Source organism: Xiphophorus hellerii, chromosome 1, assembly GCF_003331165.1.
Source record: "Xiphophorus hellerii strain 12219 chromosome 1, Xiphophorus_hellerii-4.1, whole genome shotgun sequence".
NCBI lineage: Eukaryota > Metazoa > Chordata > Actinopteri > Cyprinodontiformes > Poeciliidae > Xiphophorus > Xiphophorus hellerii.
Window position 1 is genome coordinate 25,672,963 of NC_045672.1, and position 22,706 is coordinate 25,695,668.

Genomic DNA, 22,706 nt, shown 5'->3' on the forward strand with positions numbered 1-22,706 from the left:
GAATTCTTACCTGAAACTTTTGGTCTCAGAAGGATAAAGTCAGAATTCAGAAGGGGGAAAAAAAGAATTTTGAGAAGAAAGGAATTCTGAAATTAAAGCCAGAATTCTGAAAAAAGTCAAAAATTCTGAGAAAAAATTCAAAATTCTGAGAAAAAGTCAGAATTCTGAGAAAACATTCAAAATTCTGAGAAAAGGTCAGAATTCTGAGAAAAAAGTCAAAATTCTAATAAAAATGTCAGAATTCTAAGAAAAAGTAGAATTTTGAGAAAAAGGAATTCTGAGATTAAAGTCAGAATTCTGATTTAAAAAAGTAAAAATGTTGAGAAAAACAGACTTCTGAGATTAAAGTAAATAATTTTGCAGAAAAAGTTACAATTCCGAAAAAAATCATAATTCTAAGATCAAAGTTAAAATTTTGAGGAAAAAAATCATTACTTTGAGAAAGTAAAAAGTGTGAGGAAAAACAGGTCAGAATTATTATTTTTAAATATCTTCTTCAGTACTAATCACATCTGGTGACATAGAAGAAGAAAAAAAACAACTTGTGGCCACAGTTTTTAATTTTTCTTTCTCCCATGTCACCAGGCTGCATAATCTGGCTCTAACACAATGTGGTAGCATGTTGCCATGAGCGGAGCTCCATACCCAGGGGAAACACCAACGCCCCTGCATACAGTCCGCTGGCCCCGCCCTGCTCTAACACTCAGTTTATTTCTCAGAGACTTTTTCACCAGACTGCTTTCTTCTCTCCACCTGCTTAAACTAAAGCTGCACTCAACCACACTGGGGGAACTGCTTCTTTCCTGAAATATCTCACCTAAGGAAAACTTTTGCTCATCCAAACTCGCTCTTTTACTAAAGGGAAGCTACTTCAAGGCCTCTACGTTACCATTTCTCCCAGGATGGCTGCTGATATAACCGAGAGCTCCTCTGCGAGCGTCGTGCAGAAGCTGCAAAGTTACGTGCGGACCCCGAAAGGCACCATCCTCGCTGCAGAAATAGTGAGTTTACAGTGGAAACAAAGTGACTCTTAAGCTCATAAAGCTGGCTGTGGTGCGGTTTTACAAATCACGTGTGGCTGATGCAACCATTTAATATTTAATGGGTTATTATGAGTTAATGTTGGTACTAATTTTCAGGCTGAAGGAGAAGCAGATCATATCGATGTGAATGACAGAAGTTAGGGTTTAGGAATGCATGTGGTTTGTGGGGGAGTTGAAGGTTGAGGGACAGGAATGAGCTAAATACTGAGGCCTCGAGGAAAATTCAGTTCAAAAGTACTTTATTAATCCCAAAGGGAAATTAAATATTGTTGTAGCTCATTACATTAATCCAGATTCTTCAAAGGGTCAAATAATAGCAAAATGTTGGAACGGTACACTGCAAAAAGCACAATTTGTTATAAAGTAGTTTTGGTTTAGTTTCTACTGTAAATGTCTTAGCAGACTGGTAAGATATAGGAGGTCGATTTGAGTCAATAACTTGTTTATATTGTATTGGTTCAACTGTCAGATTAGTTCACATGTAACAAGACATTTTCCATGGTCATCTGGAACTAGTACTTTTAATCAATATTAATAAATTAATAAAGTTTATTTATATAGCACATTTCAGCTAAACATCACATACAGTCACCAATTGAGAAATCAGTAACAAAAATCACTTTTTGTCAAAAATCATCAATACACATCAAATATGTTGGTCAATTTTCCATTTATTATTGTTCAAAGCAACTCTAAACTGGAGGTGTTTTATCCTTGATTTAAAGGAACTTAGTTTTTCATTAATAAGCCATGATTAAAGAATTATTTACTTTAAAAATGCTCCTAAATCTGTATGAGAAGTTACTAGTTTGGTCTTATTTCAAGTTTACTAAGATATTTGCATTTAAAACTAGATAAAATACTTTGTTAAATTCTGTTTTTGCAGTTTATGTGTAAGAGAAAGTCAACTCTGAGCACACAGTCGTCCTGGTGGTGGCACAGTCATGCTGTGGGATGTGATTGTACTGGTTTCATTATGGGATAAAACGACAATGTAATTGTTTTTATTGATTAAAACAAAATTATAATTGTTCCAACAGCAGCAGTTCTCCATTACTACATTCAAGCAAACAAGTTCAGCAGTAGTTTTATTGCACTTCTTGTACAGAATATAATTTTTTTCTGTCAGCTCTTCGTGGAGAAACAGATTAGCTTGTTATTTGTTGGGCGTCTTGTTCCTAGCCAGCTGTAGTTTTAAAACAGCTTCACATTAATAAGAGTGACATGTTTATACAGAAATGGGGTCAAAGTGTGACCAAATTTGGGCAAGGAAAAAGTTTATCTTCCTCCTTTGATCCAGCTGACTGGCAGTGCGTAGAAGCAACTCATTAAACTAATGCTAAACTGGGATAAACAAGATAAAAATGACTGTTGTAACTTTATAAAACCTTAATATACTTGATGCCATTCCATGTGTTAGCTATAGTACAAATATGCAATGCACATCACAAACCTTTAAGCAAATGATGTCTTTGCACATCAGTTTGTGGTTACAAACTTGCAGATTCGTAACCACAACAGTGAGAATGGAACAACTCAAGCAACACCTGAAAAGAAATCTGTAGTCATGGCTAAATGGAGCCACTTCCTGTTAGGGAACGTTGTTTTATTTCTGTTCTTAACCTTTTTTTTTTTGTTGTTGCATGAATGCGTTTGTTTGCATTTCATAGTGGTGTGAGTCTCTTTGGCCTCCATTATTTGCGTAGGTTCTGTATTTACTGTTGTTGAGATTACCGTAACGTCTTTATATATTTAAACACACTTGCTGGTTCGGTGGAGTCTTATCTGTGATTTACGTTTCTATTTTTACAGTATATTTCTCTGTCATAACTGCAAACGTCTTCAGAGTCTCACTCTTTCTATGCTGCTGTATTCGGAGTTAGGAATCACAGCCTCCCCTGGATAATTAAAAACCATGAATACCTGAGACTCCCTCCTTACAAAGTGCTTATAAAAACATCCTGTTTTAATAGTTCCAACACCAAATATACTGTAATATGCGTTAATTCACCCAGTGACAACCATCTGAAGAAGAAGCTGTCACTCCTTGATTAGCTGCTTTATTAAAGCCAGTCAATAGCGTATCAGCCAAAGTTATTAAAGGGTATTTCCACTTTCCAAGCTCCATTTTCTTTAGCCTCCAGAGGCTTGCGGTGCATGAACCTACTATTCAGCCACCCCTAACCAGAGCTCACAAGCAGAAACGGTCGCAGTGGGCCCAGCTGTACAGGAAGATGAATTTTCAAACAGACTTGTTCACTGATGACTGCTGTGCAACCCTGGATGGTCCAGATGGACGCAGTAGTGGATTGGTGGTGGATGGCCACCACGTCCCAACACGGCTGTGACGTCAGCAAGGAAGTGGTGGAGTCATGCTTTGGGCTGAAGTTATGGGGAGAGAATCATTGGTCGGCCCCTTAGAGTCCCTGAAGGTGTGAAAATGACCTCAGCAAAGTATATGGACTTTGACTTATCACTTTCTTTCATGGGTCATAAAGAAGAGCCGAACCTTCAGTAGCAAAATCATCTTCATGCATGACAATGCACCATCTCCATTAATGTCTAGAAAATGAATCGTTCCAAAAATCTTCTGAATGTAACGTCACAAATCAGCAGATGCTGCCCCTCACCTAGCAACTGCAGTGAAGCCCTGCCCGTTACCTAGCAACATAAGCCAAGTCCAGCCATGTTACCTAGCAACCTAAGCTGAGTTCCAGCGCGTTTGGTCAGCTGGTTTTACTGCTTTGTGCTCTGTACGATAGCTGCTGGAAAAGAAAAGTGTTTTGTTAACTTACCATCCAGAAACAACTTACTATATTCTTGTTGACTAAAATCTCATTTTCTCAGAATATTTTGTGCTTTGTATTGTCCTTAGGCCTATCCTAACCAGTTCAAGGAAGCATTATAGGTCACCTTTAATGTTGTGTTCACAAACAATCATTGGTAAAGACTAATATCCGCTCATTTATTTACAAAATGTTAAGATTTCCTTGTATCGTTTTTTCCATTTGAGACACAATTTGAAATTAAAATGGCCTCAAATTAAGTTTAGATTAAATTAGCATGTGTGATGGACAAACTGTCCTGTGTGAATTAGGAGAATATTCAACAGCTGTAAACTCTGCTTATGCCTTAGGCCATTGTAATATTGGTTTACTAGAAAATAATTTAGTGAACTGAAGTTATTTACAGTAGAAAATAACTTCTACTGTTAGCTAGCACCTAAAGCCAAGTAAATGTAAAACTGTTTTTTGAAAGCAAGAAAAACCTTCAGCCTGTGCCTCACTGGAAAAAGGATCTGCTGTCCCAAATGGAACAAGCTAATTTTAAAGATGGCCTCTCTGAGCTCCACCCACTGTAAAAGTTTCCCTCCGTTTTTGTTTTTTTTTTTTTGGTTTTTTTCATGAGATAGTAATGGAAATTCCAGACTGGTGTGAAGATTAGGCCTGGGAACAAGGAATCCACGAAGCTTTTAACCCGAATCTCGGCTGCCGCTCCATTCAAGGATTGACTTCAGGCAGAGAAATCCTCCATCAGGCAGGATTTCTGAAATAGTTTAGAAAACATTTACTGCTCCCTCAATCCCCCAGGACAAAAACAGGAAGGAGAATATTTTACTGCTAACTATGGGAGTTTCAGTTTGGACGGAAATGGGCCTCATAGCATCAATTGCTGGGAATACTGATGTAAAACTAGGAAATGTGAAGCTCTAATCATCGTTTATTTCATATGGAATGACTTCTCCGCCTGTCACAGTCATGGTGATTGTGTAGGAACATGTTTACATTTGCAGGTTAATGTGCAAGTTAATGTGTGTGACTTGCAGTGAGTGTGCAAGTCACACACCCACTGCAAGGGAGTCACATGTTTCTTCATCATGTTTGAATCTGCAGAGATAAGCTGGAATGGAAGATCTGAACCTTAACGTTAATAACATCACTATTAAAGGGTATATTCATTTCTAAAGCCCGTCTTTTCCAGGGCTGTTTAGACTTGTAGCTCATAACAGTTGTATTTATTTCCAAAAGCTAAAATGAAGCCTGAAAAACACACAGATATTGTGTTTTGAAACGCCAAACTTTGGCATCAGTAACTAAAACAATGTCCATCCAAGAGAAAAGTGATAACAGAAAAGTGTCCAGTTCAAATTTGAGGTTTTAAAATGAGGATTTGCATGGCAATCTGAGCAGTTTAATTACTGCTCTGACTATGTTGTCCTTTCTGCAAATGTCCTAATTTTGAGTCTGTGTACTCCAGTTAACGATTAATCAATTACTAAATTAGGTAACGATTAGTTGAATAATCGATTGACCACGATTAATCTGATTAATCGTTTCAACCACACTCAATTATTCAGCTCAAATATATTTTAAAAAATTAATTACTGCTCCATATAACTGTCTATAAATCCACAAAATCTTTTTCTTGATAAATGTCATAGCAGCTGCAGTCTAAAATACTGTACTTGCTGCTACAGCATCAATTCATCACATTACCATTATAAACTTGATTATTAAGAAAACAAAGTGAAGAGTGAAAGTCTTTGAGACATTTGTGGCTCAACAATGACTTACCCCTTTGAAAATCAATAGCAAGAACAAATTCACATTCATTTATCTTTTATACTTTCAAGATTTTAAGCTTTCTGCCTCTAAAATATGACAATACATGCAATTTAAGGTGCCTGTTTAGTTTTATTTCTATGAATTTAGAAAATAGGACTTGTGTAATAAGTCAGAATTTGCTCAAAGAGTGATGAAATAAAACTTCCCTCATGATTTTACTCTCACTATTTCCACTTTCCTTTGTGCTTGGGGAAAAAAAGTGTTTCAAAATAAAGGCAGCTCCCATAGCAACTGTTGCTGTTTGGTTAGTATCTGCACCATGCATGGGCTGAGCTCTTGGGGCTCGTGTTGCGGCTCACTATAATTAGCCAAAAGTTTGCAATAATTTCCCTGTAGTCAGTTTAAATCGAGCAGCTCATTATTACACTGATGCCAGTGTACTCCGGCTGAGATCCTGAAACGCTGCGGACAGATCCCAGCCTGTGCAGCTCAACATGAAGGTGTCAACAACTCAGAGGCTGGTTTTGTTCTCAGGGAGTCCTCTGTGTGGTATGGTGGGTGTTTTTCTGTATGACGGCCTCTTCAGCCAGCTCTGTCCTGAATAGAGCTCCTTTTGTGCGTTACGGTTTGGCCTCGGCCTCTTCGCTGCCCTACAGAGGCAGCCTGTGCCAGTCGCTGAAACACATGAACTTCTGATGCCTCTGAGTTGCCGGCTGGCTGCCTGTGGGCGGCATGTGAGGCAGTAGTGACAGATGTGAGCCTGGTGTCTGCTCACTTCGGTCAGTCCTGTATCATGTAGACTGCAGGGATTTGACACTGTCGGCCAACTTGTCTGTGCCTTAGAATAAAACCGTGCGATTTGTAAGACAAGCTTTTAGTCATAGCTGGAGGGCTGAAGACATTTTATTGTTGTAGTCTGCAATTTTACCTCTCAATGGCATTAAACTCTACTTACTGATCCTTCAATAACATGAGTTTACATTTTTCATGTTTTTATACTTCCCTTTGGGGCTGCTTCTAAAAACAATCCAAGCATTTAAAAAAACATCCACCCGTTTTTTGGCAATACTTGGTTCTCATGCACCGTCACACCTCCGTGAACTTTGTAACTGACAGCCATCTTAGCAGCCAGTTGCTATGACAACAACAAACAGCCCCCAAGCTACAGCTCTCGCTTCGTTCCTAACTTATGAACTATGTAAATATTACAACTATTACTCGATTACAATTTTTGAGTACTCTACCCACCTCTGTGTAATACCAAAATAAATATAACTTCTACAGGGATATTTACTGTAGCACTTACTGCCGAACTAGCAAAATTAGCTTAGCTAATGCTTATATGCTAGCTGAGGCGGACATGTAGCCTATGTGTACTTACTCTGCCAGAACCGGAACCTTGTTATTAAAGAGCTCGTACGTCCTTTACAAATCCGTTTAAACATTGATTGAATATAGATTTCAGGCGAAGCTCCTCCATGATGTAAACACTCTTCTTGTTCACCAAGTAGTGAACTATATCACAAAATGAGATCGGAGGCAGCTTGTCCACATTTTCCTTCTCCGTCTCATATGAGTCCATCCCGACAGCAGCCATTTTGTTCATGGATCTTTCTCTCGCACCAGGGGCTTGAGCTCCTGCCCCTTTTATCCTTGATGCCCCTAATGCCCTTTTTGAGGTTGTTTTTTTTTTTTTCAAAAAATGTTTTTCTATTTTTTTATCTGTATGTCCGAAGGCCTGCTTGTGCCCCTCAGCAATAATATTTAGCTAAATATAATAATTTATATAATCAACTGGCAGATCATCTCCTAGTGAAATTTAATCTCCCAGTGGGACGAGTACTTTTTCCTCAACATTAAGGAAATTAAGCAATTACTGATTTAAAATTAGATCATATCTTGTTGAAAAGTTACTTGTAAATTAGCTTTTTTATTTGAAGTTTACTAACATTTCAGTAGCAACTAGAGCAAAAATACCTGATAAGATATTGTGGGGGGTTTTCAGTGCAGTCAGATATACCCAGATGTTTCTTTCTATTTAAAGGTTGATACATGTATTTGCACAAAATGTTTCATGTCGCAGCGATTACAGGTCGTCTTTTAGTTTTTATGCAGCAGATTCTTGGTGGAATTTGTTTGGATGTGTGATCGCGTTTGCCCTCACATTGAGAGCCACATTATAGAAAACAGGCCTATAATGAGCTGCAGGCTGTTTGACTTTATGATTTGTGTGCACTGGCAGCATTTTGCTGATCTGAGAAGAGTGCATACTTTTTCTACATAACGGAAAATTGCTGAGGGAACGACCCATTACTGTAAATCAGACGCTTGAAGAAGGTTAAATTTTAAATCACTGTCTCACTGAGGAGCTTTCTTTTTGTTTTTTTTGCTTGTTTTCACAGGTTCTCAGTCTCATAATCCTTATCTGCTATGCTTCGTCCCGGAATGGTGGCTACACTGCTGCTGCCGTCTGCGAGATGTGCTTTGCTATCGTGTTCTTCTGTGTCTTCATGATGGACCTGGACAAGCAGTTTACATCCATCAGCTGGGTCTGGAGTGTAAGTTCTTCATGAGCAAACACATTTTAAAGCGGCGTGGCGCTCAGTCTATTATGCTCTGATTTTTTTCTTTTTTTTCCTGCAGGACTTAATCCGTGCCTTTACTGGCACTCTAGTTTACCTCATCACGTCGCTCGTCTGCGTCATCAGCGGAGCCGGGGACGGAGCGCTCATCGCAGGCGGGGTCAGTTCGCTCGTCTCATGTCTGCTCTGAAACTCCTGATTCTGGGTTTTACTGTTTCTGACGGCCGTTTACCATGCGACATGTTTCTAGGGAGATATGCAGAAGAAAATATGTTCTGTTTACCCTGATACACGGCAGCTCTTTGTCACAATTCACTAATTCTGAGAATCTGATAACATCCCACATTTCCTTCCTGTTCAACTTCAAAGACAACTGTAGTTATTTTCAAACAGCTTCACTTTGAAAGGTTTTACCAGAGTGTGGTAAACTGAATGTTATCACCAGGGTCATAATAGTTCGTTTTTTTTTAATTATAGTTTTGTTGTAGTGTTTTGTTAGTTTTATTTAGTTTTTGGCGTCTGTTTGCTAGTTTCTATTAGTTTTATTTTTTACATATATATATCTTGGTCAATTTTTAGGTGTAGAATTAAAATAGGTTAAAGTATTGTGTTGTGATCATGTAATGAATGCTCAACAGAAGACACCATTTTTAAAAAATATAACCAATTATTGCAGAATAACTGTTGTTTTCTCCCAACTTTTGTTGACGCAAAATTACAATGGATTACAATGGAGAATTGTAATTTGCCAACAGCTGATGTAAACTGCTTGGCTGGGGGAAAAATAAATTAATTTCATATCAGTTCGAAAGGCTAATAAATGGATGGTGTGGAAAAGCACAGAAGTAGAAAAAGGTCAGAATTCAAAATCTTGTATCGACTTGTTCTTACTCACTGCGTATCTCAGGCAAAAATAATATTCACAAAAGATACTTTAAACCTAAAGGGCAGAGGTCAAGATTTTACAGGAGCAACAAGGAATAAAATGTCTCAGATGTTTTTAGCTCAAGCTTAGCATGTGTACAACGTGACAATAAAAATAAATTAATGCAATTGTGGAAAGCATCTTTTCTTTTGGGCATGAAATGGAAAACAGAATCATCATTGCTTTAATCTTTCTTATGAAAATATAGTAAGAAACACCAAAAAACAATGTTTATGTTAATTAAGCCATATTGTCACAGGAAATAAGTCTGTATGGGACTGAATGATTGATCCTAAAATGAAACCTGAAATAATTGAGCTGTTTTGCTCGTGTTAGGCCATTTGAACACGTGGTGGCTCCTTCTATGAACCAAAAGGGAAGTTCGTTTTTTGTCTGAAAATGTCTGATGGTGTTTATTTTGCAGTCTGACATGAACAGAGAAGTAGCAGGAGAAAGGGATGTAAATAATTTAAAATAAAAACTCAAACAGTTTGCCATTAATTTTAATCGACACATAATCAAACTAAAATAACTGAACGGACTGAACTAAAGTTCAAAGGAAACAGGGCTGATCTAATTAAAAGAATAATAAAAGCAAATACAGATAACAAGTAAATCAACAAGAATCCAAAACAACCCAAGACCCTAGCAACAGCTTTTGTTTTAATATTAATAAAGTTCTTGTTTTGCTGTATTTCTCAGGTGTTCGGCTTGCTCGCTGGTCTCCTGTTTGCATATGATACGTACACCATCTACCTGCAAATCAAGAGCGCCAGGTCGCAAACTGAAGGTTCTGGTAGGAACATAAATGTTTATTCACCAATGCATCCAAAATCTCCCCTGTGACACAAACACTGCAAAAACACAAACTTTTACCAAGTATTTTTGTCTAGAAATCACTTAAACTTAAAGTTATAAGATATAGGAGCTTATTTTAAGTCAATAATCCTTTAATATTGATAAAAAGTTCCAGTTCCATTGGCAGATTTTATCTTTTATATAAGACATTTTTCCAATGAGTGAAAAAAAACTTCTACCAATGTAACCAGTACTTTTTTTCTCCAACTTTTAAGGCATTTTTTACTTAAAACAAGCTTCTATATCTTGCTGAAAAGTTAGTTGGAAGTTAGTTTTGTCTTATTTCAAGTGTAACATTATATTTGGACTACAAACTAGAACAAACATATTTGGTAATATTTTGTGTTTTTGCAGTGAACCTCATGCAGTGTATATATTTTTCCTGTTGGTATATAAAACATACTTACTTTCTTGATGTACTTTTCTAAATTAATTTCCAGGTGGCACAGCTTAACCAGTCCATGCATCTGTCATCGACGCTGCAGAAATACAAAAACACAGAAGAGCGGCTCACTGAAGGGAGATGGACAGTAAAATGACCAGGTCACAGTTTTAATCATTGCAACTGTATGGTGTGAACAAATGAGAAGTATTTTAGCAGATGCCTGAGAGGAATACCACAGAACCAAAGTGAGAGGCACTGTACTGTACATCTGTGTCTGCATGTGTGCTGCGGTGGGAAAAACCCCCAAGTTTTTGTTCCGACCAAGACAGACCATCGACTAAACAGGGAAACCTGGCATTAATAAGGTAACAAAAGACTGTTTGGTCTCTTCAAATAGCTTTTCTAATACTTTTCTTTACTGTTAACGAACTGCTGTAGGAAATATTAATCGTGTTATTTGGACTTCAGAAGTAACTGATGCATTAGGAGTTATTTAAAAACAGATAATATTTGTCTTGTCATTGATGTCAATATTTGTTTTTGTAAAAGTCAGTAAAATATTATAATACACGGTCTCTGTTTTTTATGAGGGTTTTGTTAAGAGGTTATGAGTAATAAATATGTCACCTACATCAATTGACTCTCCTGGCATTTTCACTTGGATAAAATTTTGAACTAAGCAAAAGGCTCAACGGATAAACACAGCAAAAAACAGAAAATCTTAACAAATATTTTGGTCTAGTTTCTAGGAAAACATCCTACAACACTTGAAATAATACAAAACTGACTTATAATAGATTTTCAGCAAGAAATAGGAGCTTGTTTAGTAACTAATTAATACTGATGAAAAGGCGCTACTTCCTTTGGCAGATCATTTCACTTACAACATCGGAAAAATGTCTTGTTATAAGTGAAATAATCTGAAAAAGAACTAGTTCTTCTTCATAAATATTAAGCTATTTACTTAAAACAAGTTCGTATTTATTTCTATAAAGTTAATTAGAAACTAGACCAAAAACTCCTGGTAAGATTTTGGTTTTGCTGTGAAGATGCTCATATTTTATGGATTTGCGTCAAGCTAATGTGGCCGTTGGAGAAACAGTCTGTTCACGTAAACGGACCATGCTAAGCGCTACTAGCGCTACTAGCTAACTCTTAAACTCTCTGAAATCAACAAAGAGATACTTTCAATATCTCTGTGGTGTTAATAAATCAGAGATGCAAGAACCTATTTAAAAGAAAATGGCCCTTTTTAATGTAATTTATTCGGACATTAGTAGAGTGAGAAGGCGCATAGCTATTAGCGGCTAACAGTACAACAGTGGTGCTGGATGCAGTTGGTAGCGTTTTGGTTTGGCGCTGATACTGTTTAGCTTATAATCTCTTTTGCTTTTCTAAAGTATTTTGTTTCAACCTTTTTGCCACATTTCGGTACTGCCACAACCCTTTTTGGTACTGAAGTTTGTGTAAAGGAAATTATCCTTGAAATAAGGGGCTATTTAGACCAGTTAACCATACTGGAGACTTTTTTCATCCACGTTTTAGTAGAAAGAGAGAGACACAAAAAACAATCAATCATACAAATGGGAATTATCAAACTCATGCGATTAATTGATTTATTGCTTATTTTTGACAGGCTTAATTGGCTATCAGCAACATATGATTTGTAGATAAAAGTATTATTATTTGGGATTAGCACTAGCAAAGGACAGCTTGCATTTTAGGACTTCATGTCTCAGAAAAACACAATCAGACACCAAAAAAACATTGATTCCCAGACAATTAACCATAAAAAGGCCAAACGGATGCAAAGGGAAGAATGCAACTGATTAAAACTTGCGATATTGTCACTCCAGATGGCGCTGTTGCCTCAATACATACAGCTTAACCTTACAGGACTGGAACGCTGGAAATTTCCCATTTTTATTTGTATGAAGCAAACAGAAGCAATAAAAACAAAGTTTGAATCCCAGTTTTTACAGCAACCTCCATATCTGATGCTATATTACTCAGAACATATTTTATAACATTATTCCTACAAATATTAATCTTCCAATCTCTATTTTATCAAAGTCTGGAAGTTATCTACTGCAGGGAGGACATTAACGGCTCATAACCTTTTAACTAAACCTTTGAAAAAAGCTAATCAATTTTCAGTTTCATTTCATGTAGTTGTACTTCCATCCTTTTCCCTTTTTGGATTTCTGAGTCCTAAACAATTGATGGGTTCTGTGGTTATTTATCAATACTGTTCTTTTGGTTTGGTTTTGAGAACATATTTCTGATTTTTGTATATTTGATATTGACTCCTCCTCAGTTGATCGATACCACACAGATTATGTCGTCCTCCCTCATTTTCACTCATCTTTATTCTTGCTCAGGTTAGGATTTTTTTCATACATCTGTAACACATTTTTTTAAAGATTGAAAGCCATCTTTCTCTTGAGATATTTTTTGTAGTGTCCCTGTTCTCCTAAAAAGAGACAGAAGATTAGAAATTTGTTGTTGGAGGAAAATCTTGTCATTCTAATGTTTTTTTTTCTAACAATGTGCAGTTTGTCTCTTTATATTCAGATTATTGTTTGCTTTGAGAAATAAACCGTCATTACAACAAAGAGTATTAGCATTTCTATCTTTTGTTCCTGAGTTTCTTTCATGATTGTTGGATGTGGATTTTAAATTGTTGTTCTTCTTATTGCCGCTAGATGGAGCCAGTTTGTAACTGATTATCAAATATGTGACATTTAAACACGCAAAATCACCAGAGCGATGTGATTTTTAAATATTAAATGATTGATAATTTGATCAGTTACTCAGTAATTGAGTGGATTGTTTTTTATTTACTAAATACTATTTTACTCTTACTTGAGAAATAGTAGTCATTTTTACTTGAGTAATTTCATGGACGGCTACTTTTTATTTTTGCTTAAGTAAAAATATGTTGAAGTAGTTTTACTCTTACTTGAGTCACATTTTTGGGTACTCTGCCCATCTCTGAAAATCTACTCAGTATACCAACAATGAGGGTTGTTGGTATAATGGATAAAAACAAATGATCTCACATGGATCCCAGTGAGGATCTCAGTTCATGGAGGCCAGTGTTCACTAGGGATCTCTAATCTCATCTGATTTTCTTTTTTTACAGAGTGCATCCCTGCTGCCCCCATGCTTCATTCTGAGATTACATTGTTTTATGTTTTTTTTATTATTATTAAAATCCCTTCCTTTATTTAGAACCTTTCAATTGCATTCCTGTTATTTTTAAAGCCCTGAATGATAATCCCCTTTTTGGGATCATGCCAGCATTCACCAAACTGCTTCCGAGGCTTTTTAAAAGCACGATGATGATATTAACTTTCCCCAAACTGACTTTTTTTTCCAGATTTCTTTGTGGAATAATTTTATCTTTTTTCAAAATTTAATTCAAAGGATATATTTACAGTGATGGAGTCACTATGAAATCAGAGGAATTGGTATGGAAACATCTATTCCCAGAGAATAAGATGGAGGTTATAAATTAATAGATGTATCTACAGGATTTATTATAATTATTTTTATTATTCCCTAATTTTGTAAACAGTTTTAAGCATACAGTAAATCAAAATCAAATAGAAAAATTCATAAAACAACATATGCTTTTGTGCAAAGTAAGCCTTTTATTTAGACATAGCAAATAAAGTAATGATTATATAATTAGATAGTATATGTTTTTGTGACTATTCTTTAAAAGTGTGTTCAATTAATTTCAATTTCAATGTTAATAAACACATGATGCATTTTTGTAATTCAACTCAAAAAGGTGACACATTTTATACATATTTATTACACAAAGTGGGATATTTTTAGTTATTTCTGGTATTTTTTATGATTATGGATTGAAGCTAATAGAAAACCCAAAATTTTGTGTTCAGTACCAATTTAAGTGAGCACTTTCAATGCAGTTGTGCATTTTTGACCATAGTATGACCTGCATAATGGTCCAGAATATGGTGCATTATATCCTCTTGAAGTGTAAGGTACAAAAGACTATAAAAATATGTAAACAGAAAGTTCAGAGGAAGAAAAAACTGTGGCATAAATGTCCTCTTTTCAGCCTAAATAAAGTTTTTACATCTCATTAGGCAATTATGTTTCCAGAGTTTGTGGGAAAAGAGAAAAGGCACAAAAGGAAAGTAGATTTGGTCAAGTGGGGTCAACAGGAAGTCCAGGAAAATGTAAGCATTTCATGCTTCCCTTTGCTAACAAGCATCATGAAGACATACAGTTTGCACCAAGTCTAGTCACCTCAATATACTGTCTTTAGTACAAACAACTGGTTAAATAACAACATTATGCTGTGTTTGTTTGAGTAGCACATTGTCCCAAATGTTGAGAATCTGTGGAGGAAAGGATTCAGAACTAACTATGTAAATTAGGTGAAAGCTGCTATTAAATAACCTGGACTTCATTAAAACTTAATCACAACTGCAGGCTGATTACCTCAAGTTACTCTGTTGCAGAAATTCATGTAAAAAAAAAAAAAAGACTTGGCAAACTATGGAGAACAAATATACCAGAAATGGACCTGCTTTACAACAGGAAGGCTTCCCTGTGTTAAATATGTGTATGCAATGTATTTAATATGCGAGGTTCATGTTAATTAAATAAATACATTTTCGATTACGCATTTTGCTGATAAGCTCCTCTATGCCACATGATTTTGCTTTTATTTTGTCTCCATTCAAAAGCACAAGTTTGTAAATGTGCGTTTTATTTTGAAGTCCTGCCGGAAGCGGTGTGTTTTTTTTCAGTTAAGCTAACTTTCCACATCTGATCCGAAGCCCAAAGTGTTGAGTAAAGACTGGGATGAAGAGTCCGGGGGATTCCACGGGGAAGCAGCATGTAGTTCACGGCAGACTCCGACTCTTTCCCCACTGTTAGACTTTATCGTTTATTTTTCTTTTCCGTCCGTTTTTTTCCACCTGGAAAGTGTCTTTTAACGCCCAACCGACATCATGTTCCTGCGCGGCTCGAAGAAGCGACGGTCCAACCGCTCGGTAAGTTCTTCTGTTTCTAATTTAAACTGTCTGTACAGCACTTTATTTAACAAGAAGTCAACTCTCAACCCTTCAGTGTCTGTTTTGTTCGTATCCACGTCAGTCAACGTGAATTTAATCTGTGCAAAAACAACAACAAAAAAATGTCCAGAGGAGAAAACAATCCAAGCGGAACTTCGTCCCACCTTCACCTGGCTATTGTTTTGTCGCTGGACTGAATTTGGGAGAAATTTCCTTCTTGTTCTCCCTTTTTAGAGGTAAAACACGCATTGGATGTTATTTTTTTTTATTTGGTTTTTGGCGTGCTTCATGGAGTCGCTGTTGTTTGAGTCATGATCGTGACGCCTCAGGTGAAGTCAGGAGTGGCTCATAAATCTGTACCTGAGGTTGGGATGTGGAGCAATTTTAACCCGAACACATTCAAACACTTTCTCGGGGTTTGTAAAGTAAACACCTCGGTATGTTTTCACCATAAAAACAATTTAAAGAGTTCGGTTAATGAAGAAAAATGCAGCTGTTTATTTGACATACATTTGGCTATGCACAATGCAACGCAGAAATTACTCACCAAAAGTGAACTAGTAATGTAACAAATCCTTTTTTTAAACATATTTAATGTGTTGTTTCTACCTGAATCTAAAGTAATTGCCATTATATAATTTCTAGGTGCACATTTTGTACTATATATAATTAAATTTTCATACAGGTCAGCTGAATTATTGTGCTGTCAGTTTGATTTTATGAAGCCTTCCTCTCAGGCGTAATATATATTTATTTCATTCAAACTATATGATATAGTTAATTCACTAAGGATGCGTTTCTGTTAATTATCATTATTTTCCAGTTACAGTGAATTAGACACTACATTACGATTAGGGAATTGCATCAGACCAATTACTAAAACACCCCAAAACATTTCTTATAAAGAAAAGTATCTGCTTAAATTTTGCTATTTTTAAAATGTACTTTTAATCTGACAAATGATTCTCATCAATAGATTACATTTTGTAATCAGTGTGGCTAAAATAAACATTTTAAGTTGCTAACTGAATCTTAAAACATACGTATATGATTCTACAAAATGTACAAATCCAAACGGAAGTAGGAAGAAGTATAATGTTCGGTGATCTCGTGCCTGTCTGCACACACAGGTTCAGAGCAAATCCTTAGGTTGTTATTTAACAATAAACATGTAACACTAGGGATGGGCGTTTGTCACGTCGTTATTGTGAAACATTTCTTGTCATGCCAAGACTTTGCATTTACAATAAATTCCAAATAATGACGTTTATGAGTTAACATTTTAATTTCGCTTTGGGATCAAGTATTTTCTTAATTGAATAATTTGAAGTAGAAACCTCAACCAATGTCTGTATTGTAGAAATTATTATTATTATTATCTTTGTGATTTTCTCTACTGTTTCATGAGAAACTCAAAGAATATTACTAAACTTGAAGACATACTGAAGTGCAGTTTCTGTGTGCAACTTGGTAAAGAGATGTGAGGACTGACGTCATGAAGAAAGACTGACAGAAAGTCAATGCTTTTTTTTTTCTTTTTCTGTTTGAGATTTTATGCTACTCTCTTTCCATTTGTTGTGGTCGTGCCAGTCTATTCATAATAGTTACCGATTTTGATTGATTGATTGATTGATTGATAGATACATATATATCATTAACCATAATGACAGATTATTTCCCTTAACAATTATTTGAGTCCCAAAACCAAATTTTCCTTATTAAATAGTCACAATGTGGCAGACATGAAACATACCTAAAAATTAGTTAAAGAAATATCCAAAATACAAATTTTAAATGGTGACTAGAACCAATAATATATATATGTATTTATTAAACATCACTTTAATAATTAATCAAGGAATACATCAGCCTGCATTTTTGTCATCTTTTAACCTAATCACAATATTTATGTTCTTGAAAGTCAGTTTTAGATATAAACCAGGTTACATAATAATATCTTATATTTATTATACTGCAGTATAAACATTAAAGTGGCAGTATTATCTATTTTCTAGGCACATAGTAACATCTAATGGCACAATCAAGTAACTATGTTAACTTAAGTTGTTATAATAATGATATACATATATCAAATATGACTTTTAAGAAATCTGATTTCGTAATTTAGCACCTTGAAATTTGCCCTCTATCCCTTTAAAAACTCCTGCTGTTTCTGAAACTTTGCCGTCAGGAAGTTATCACAACGTTTTCACCAGAAGTAGCTCGAGTAATGGGGTCAGCAGATGTGCAGCTCCATTTTTGCTAATTGCTGCTGGCTAGTTTGAAGGAGCTGAATAGCCAGGGAAGTTTTAGGGGAGGGTTGTTCTGTGAGGCAAAGTTTGGAAGGTGCAACTCTGAGGAGGAGCTGAGCCTAGAAGGCGGAGCTAGGTCCACCCAGTCGTTTTGCACAGCTAAATGGTTGCCATGGAGATTAAAAGGATTTCTCAAGCGTGCATGAAAGAATCAAAGCAAAACTCCAAGTATTTTTTATGAAGGGATAAGATTATAACATAATTTAAATCTCAAAAAAGTTGATTTTACATAATACTGCCCCTTTAAGGTAGATGGAATATGCTTGGTGTCAGCGTCTATTTGTTGCTCTCTTTCTGTTTAACTAACACAATGATTACTAACAACTGTTTCTGCAAATGCAGACAACAGCTGCACTTGAAGGTTTTACGGGAACAAGGCCTTCTATTGGCCTTCCCTCTGTTTAGTGTTTAGCTGTAACGTTAGAGAGGCCTGATTTGTGTTTAGTCCTAAAAGTGAGGCTGGAGGAAGACGACGCATCCAGTTTGTTTTGGGTTGAGTTGACCTCGGCGGGTCAGAAAGCAGGACGGAAAGAATATAAACCATAACATCACTGAGCTGCATTGTGCTGGTTGTCTGATCCTACCCAGTGAAGAGACGAACCTCTACTCAACATACCAAGGCAGCAAAGGCCCCTGACCTCCGACCTGTCCTGTTAATTTTTAATCCATCCAGAACCACAGCTTTGACAATCTAAATGTTGCTGTCAGTTCTTTTTCAGTAAGTAAGAACCTATTTATTACAGCTTTTGCTGATTTGAGGAGAACCACACTGTTAGCGTGGCCCAAATGACATCATTATTATGTAATATTTATCTGTTGTCCCAATATTATGAGAAGTAGTCCCCGGTTTAGCCAGAGCGTTGGCATGTTGATGTAAGACAAACAAAGCTGGCCGGTTTTCAGTTTGTCTTTCACTTGGTTACACCGTTACTTGGCAGCATGATGGAGCTCAGTCTAACCTTGATGTGATCAAGCCTCAGACTCCCACGCTGACGCAAGTTCAAGGTTTTCCCCAGTGTATTATGTATACATATAGGCTTTTTGGGCTGCCAGACTTTACTTGCCCCAATGCCAAGCTTAGCAGCGTTTATTTACTTTAAATGGGCTTTTTACACACCAGTAGCAGTGATAGCAAAGACGGGTTAAAGAGGATCTTTGGTGAAATTGTTGTGCAAATGGTCTTTAATGATCTGATCTGATCATTAAAGCTAAAAAGCAGAACAGGAAGCCCCCTCCCCGCTCTCTGTCATTACAAACAAACTTAAAGTGGCTGTTTTCTTATTATTTTAAGGTGGTTGTACATATAACATGTACTACAAGTGTGTCCTAACACAAGCAGAATAAACACTCATCACAAATTACTGTTTGTTTTTTTGTGAACCCCAACTGTTTCAGTTTAAGCCAAACTTATTTAATCCATGTTTGTGTAGAGATAAAACTCTTTTCTCACTGTTTCTAATCTCTTGCCCCTTCATTACGTCACCGCTGAACCCAAAGCTTTATTCTTAATTACAATTTGCCCGAAACGTGTGAGCATTCATTCAACAATCTCAACTCTTTTCTCTTCCTGATATCCATCTGTTTGAGGATTACAGTTTCATCTTAATTCAAATTTACAGCACAAATTGTTTAACAATTAAAAATATCTAAAGTGTGCCATGCATTTGTATTTGTTTACACTTTGTAGTACTGTTACAACATCTACTGGGTGACATTTTTACCCATTCTTGGCTAAAGATTAGTAAGACTGGACGGAGATTGAATATCATGTTTCAGGTCTTACTGTAGTTTTTTATTTGGATTTAGGCCTGGGCTTTGACTAGACCTTTCTAACACATCTAAACCAGTGCATTGTTCCTCTAACTGTAACTTTACGGTTGTTTAGCTGGAAGATGAAGCTCCATAGGAGCCTCTGGCTTTAGAGATTCCCACATCATGATTCTTCCACCTTCGTGTTTTACTGTTTGATGGTGTGTTCATGATGCAAAGAATAAATATCTACTGGAAATGTGATATTATTTGTTCTTTAAAAATCATCCATAATATGACAACATGGTGTAGAAGTATAAAAGAGTGACATTGGGTAGAGATGTTTCTTGTTTTCTTTTAAATTTACTGTGGATCAACCTGCATTTTCAGCACTGCGGAAGTCAAAACCAGAGTGCAACTAAGCAAAATAATTTTTACAATAATTGTTTATGTGTACTACAGTATTTTGGGGATTATTTAGTACAGAAATTAAAATTGAGATTCAAATTTTATTAATTGCAAATTTACTATATTTACCTTAGCACTCCAGACCTTTGCAGAGGCGACATATTTCAGTTTAAATGTTTTTGAAAAGTGATTTTTTTCCCCCTATTAGGTTTTGCTGAATGTGTCCAGAGCCACATAAACTAAACTTACTGAGATCAAGAAGTATCATTTCATTTTCTCCCCTGTGGGTTCTGAAGAAAACGTTTTTCAAGTCGACTAAAGTTTCCAATGGTGATGTTATCCTGCAGCTAAATTCTTTCTTAATCTGGAGGAGTGCAGATGTACTGCTCAGTGTACAGAAGTTTTCTTTTCTGTTTTAAAGCATGTGCCTCCAAGGCTCAGTCAGCCTGTCAGAGTAACAACTCAGGAACTTTTTTTTGAGGAAACAAAATGTGGAAGGACCCAGTCACAAAGAAATCATCTGTATTTTAAACATTATAACCCACCTTCAATGCCTTTTCTTGGGATTTTATTTTATAAAATACAATTTCACCCAGTCTTTTTGGTAAATAGCTTAGGGTTAGCCAGATTGGATGGAAGTCACAAGCTCTTTTACTGAAGAAAATCACCCACAGCATGATGCTGCCACCGCCATGTTTGCTTCAGAGCCATGAGTGGAGTTATTTTCACGCTTAGTACCTCTTTGCATGTAGGCCATAAAACTAGCTTTTATGAAACTGGACATGTTCTCTAATGAACCTCTAAGGCCTTCACAGAGCAGCTGGATTCATACAGAGATTAGGCGACTCTATGGCGGCACATTCCCGCCCAACTTGTTTTTTACCGTAATTAATGGTAAAATTCTGGCAACCACAATGGCTAGTATTTTACCGTAAATTTGAGAATTTTTATTTTTTTACGGTTCACTGGAGCTTATTAAAGTGTAACTAACCCCTCTGTTAAAGCGTAGCCCCGCCTCCAGACAATTTTTGAAAAATTTCACTAAAGTGGGCGGAGCCAAGAGACACTGAGGGGCGTGGCCAAGTGAGGGGATGTACCAACACTATTAAACTTGTTGCTATGTTCAGTAACTGTCGTGTTCCGTGTTTTTCTGTGTGTTTATTTTGAGTTTCCTGTGTCTCTGTGTCTCCGTGTTGTCCTGTCTTCCCCTTGATTACTCCCAGGTGTTTCTCGTTCCCTAATTACCCCCTGTGTATTTAGTGTCACCTGTGTGTCTGTGTCTTTGTCGGGTCCTCGTCTAATGTGCGCTCAGTCGTTCGTGTGTCCAGTCGTAAACCAGTTGCTACCGGCGTTGAGCCCTGGCTTCCGCTCAGTCGTGCTGCCTGTGTTTTTGGACTGTTTTTGGATTTATTTTGTTCATTAAATCATCATTATTCACTGCATCCTGGGTCTGCTGCGTCTGCCTCATCACCTCTCACCACCGCATTTCATGACAGTCACTCTTTAGGTCTTCTAGAGAAGAGGTGTCCAAACCTTTTGTAAACTTTTGGGCCAAAATCGGCAGCTCAAAATAAGTATAAATTTTAAACAATACCATCAAAAATGCTGATTTTATTTTTTACCCTAATCAACAATTAACTTAGCATAAAGTATTTTAATTAAACAGATAAAATCTTTTTTCTTTTGTAGGAACATGATCAAAACTTCAAATGGTTTTTGCATAATTATACTTTCCTTGTTAATTGAAAGCCGTCCTGTTCGTTTATTATTTTGGGCTTGATTTAAGAAACTAAAAAAAATATTTAGTCTGTTCTAGGCAATAAAAACTGGATCTTGGTCAGTCTTCCTTTGGCGGCGTACTGCATTTAGCCAAATTTTAGTACAGCAATTAAAAATTTGCACAGCAAATCTGGAACAAACTTTCAGAAACTGCAAAACAGCTGAAACACTGAGTTCCTTTAAATCAAGAATAGAGTAGTTTTTGAACCAAAATAAATGGAACATTGACCAACATATTTGTATTGATAATTTTAACAATGTAATGTTTGTTTCTGGCTTCACATTTGTTGACTGTGTTTATGATGTTTCTATGTTTTCATGATGCAGAACTGTTTGCTGAAATGTGCTGCACAAATAAACTTGATTGATAAAAGCAGATTTGGGGGCACCAAAGTGTAGTTTAGAGTATAAGTCAATGAGTAGATGTTGTCCTGTTTACCATAAAAATAGAAGAAAAGCAGCAAGCGTGGAAAAGATTGTCACTTTGTGTTGCATTAATATTTTTGTAACTAGATTTTGATTTAAAAGTTGTAGTTTTGTCCTGATTTATGTAATTTATTTTTAAACTTGCGGTCGGGGGGGGGGCCCAAAAAGCAGTTCAAGTGCTGCAAATGGCCCCTGGCTCCTACTTTGAACACCTTTGCTCTACAGACTTTCAAAAAAAAAGCGACTACTGACAAATTTAGCAACTTTTCTTCTGTTATTGAAGACTTTGCAAAGCAACGATTGCTTTGCAGCAACTGTGAATAAACACAAATGTTCCAATAAGAGCAATGCGTTCTCTCCATTTATAAATGAACGGTTGAGATTGCTCAATAATCTCCTCAGGGGTTTTAGGCAGGAATGTGGAGCCATGTGACTCCTCCTTAAGGCAACTGGCTGCATTTGATTTTATCTCAGGGTGTCAAAGTAAAGGGGGTAGAATCCACACTTAAAATCCAGGTAAAACACATTGAAGTTTGTGGTTTTAATGTAACAATGTGCAAAAAAACTCAAAGTGTATTTGTAAATCTGCGGGTAATTAGATTATTCTAAGCGTGTTT

General features: G+C 36.4%; 2 protein-coding genes across 3 annotated transcripts in view; both read left to right on the plus strand.

The window, feature by feature from the left end:
• Positions 1 to 682: 682 nt before the first annotated feature.
• On the plus strand, positions 683 to 12,978 carry LOC116708935 (proteolipid protein 2-like). Its single transcript, XM_032547138.1, has 5 exons — positions 683 to 1,001; positions 8,011 to 8,166; positions 8,252 to 8,350; positions 9,818 to 9,911; positions 10,414 to 12,978. The coding sequence occupies exons 1-5, from the start codon at positions 903 to 905 to the stop codon at positions 10,425 to 10,427; spliced, it is 462 nt and encodes a 153-aa protein (XP_032403029.1). The 5' UTR covers positions 683 to 902; the 3' UTR covers positions 10,428 to 12,978.
• Positions 12,979 to 15,146: 2,168 nt separating this feature from the next.
• The window catches only part of prickle3 (prickle homolog 3), a 29,722-nt gene continuing 22,162 nt past the window's right edge, over positions 15,147 to 22,706 (plus strand). For both annotated transcript variants that reach the window (XM_032547477.1, XM_032547562.1), the window contains exon 1: positions 15,147 to 15,394. In XM_032547477.1, coding sequence (XP_032403368.1) covers positions 15,353 to 15,394 — 42 coding nt within the window. In that variant the 5' untranslated portion in view covers positions 15,147 to 15,352. The remainder of the gene's footprint in view (positions 15,395 to 22,706) is intronic.

Bases quoted from the DNA above. Each gene is read 5' to 3' on its own strand.
- LOC116708935 (XM_032547138.1), top strand. From the start codon at position 903: ATGGCTGCTGATATAACCGAGAGCTCCTCTGCGAGCGTCGTGCAGAAG. The intron at 8,167-8,251 runs GTAAGTTCTTCA...TTTTTCCTGCAG, and splicing joins CCATCAGCTGGGTCTGGAGT to GACTTAATCCGTGCCTTTAC. The intron at 8,351-9,817 runs GTCAGTTCGCTC...TGTATTTCTCAG, and splicing joins GAGCGCTCATCGCAGGCGGG to GTGTTCGGCTTGCTCGCTGG.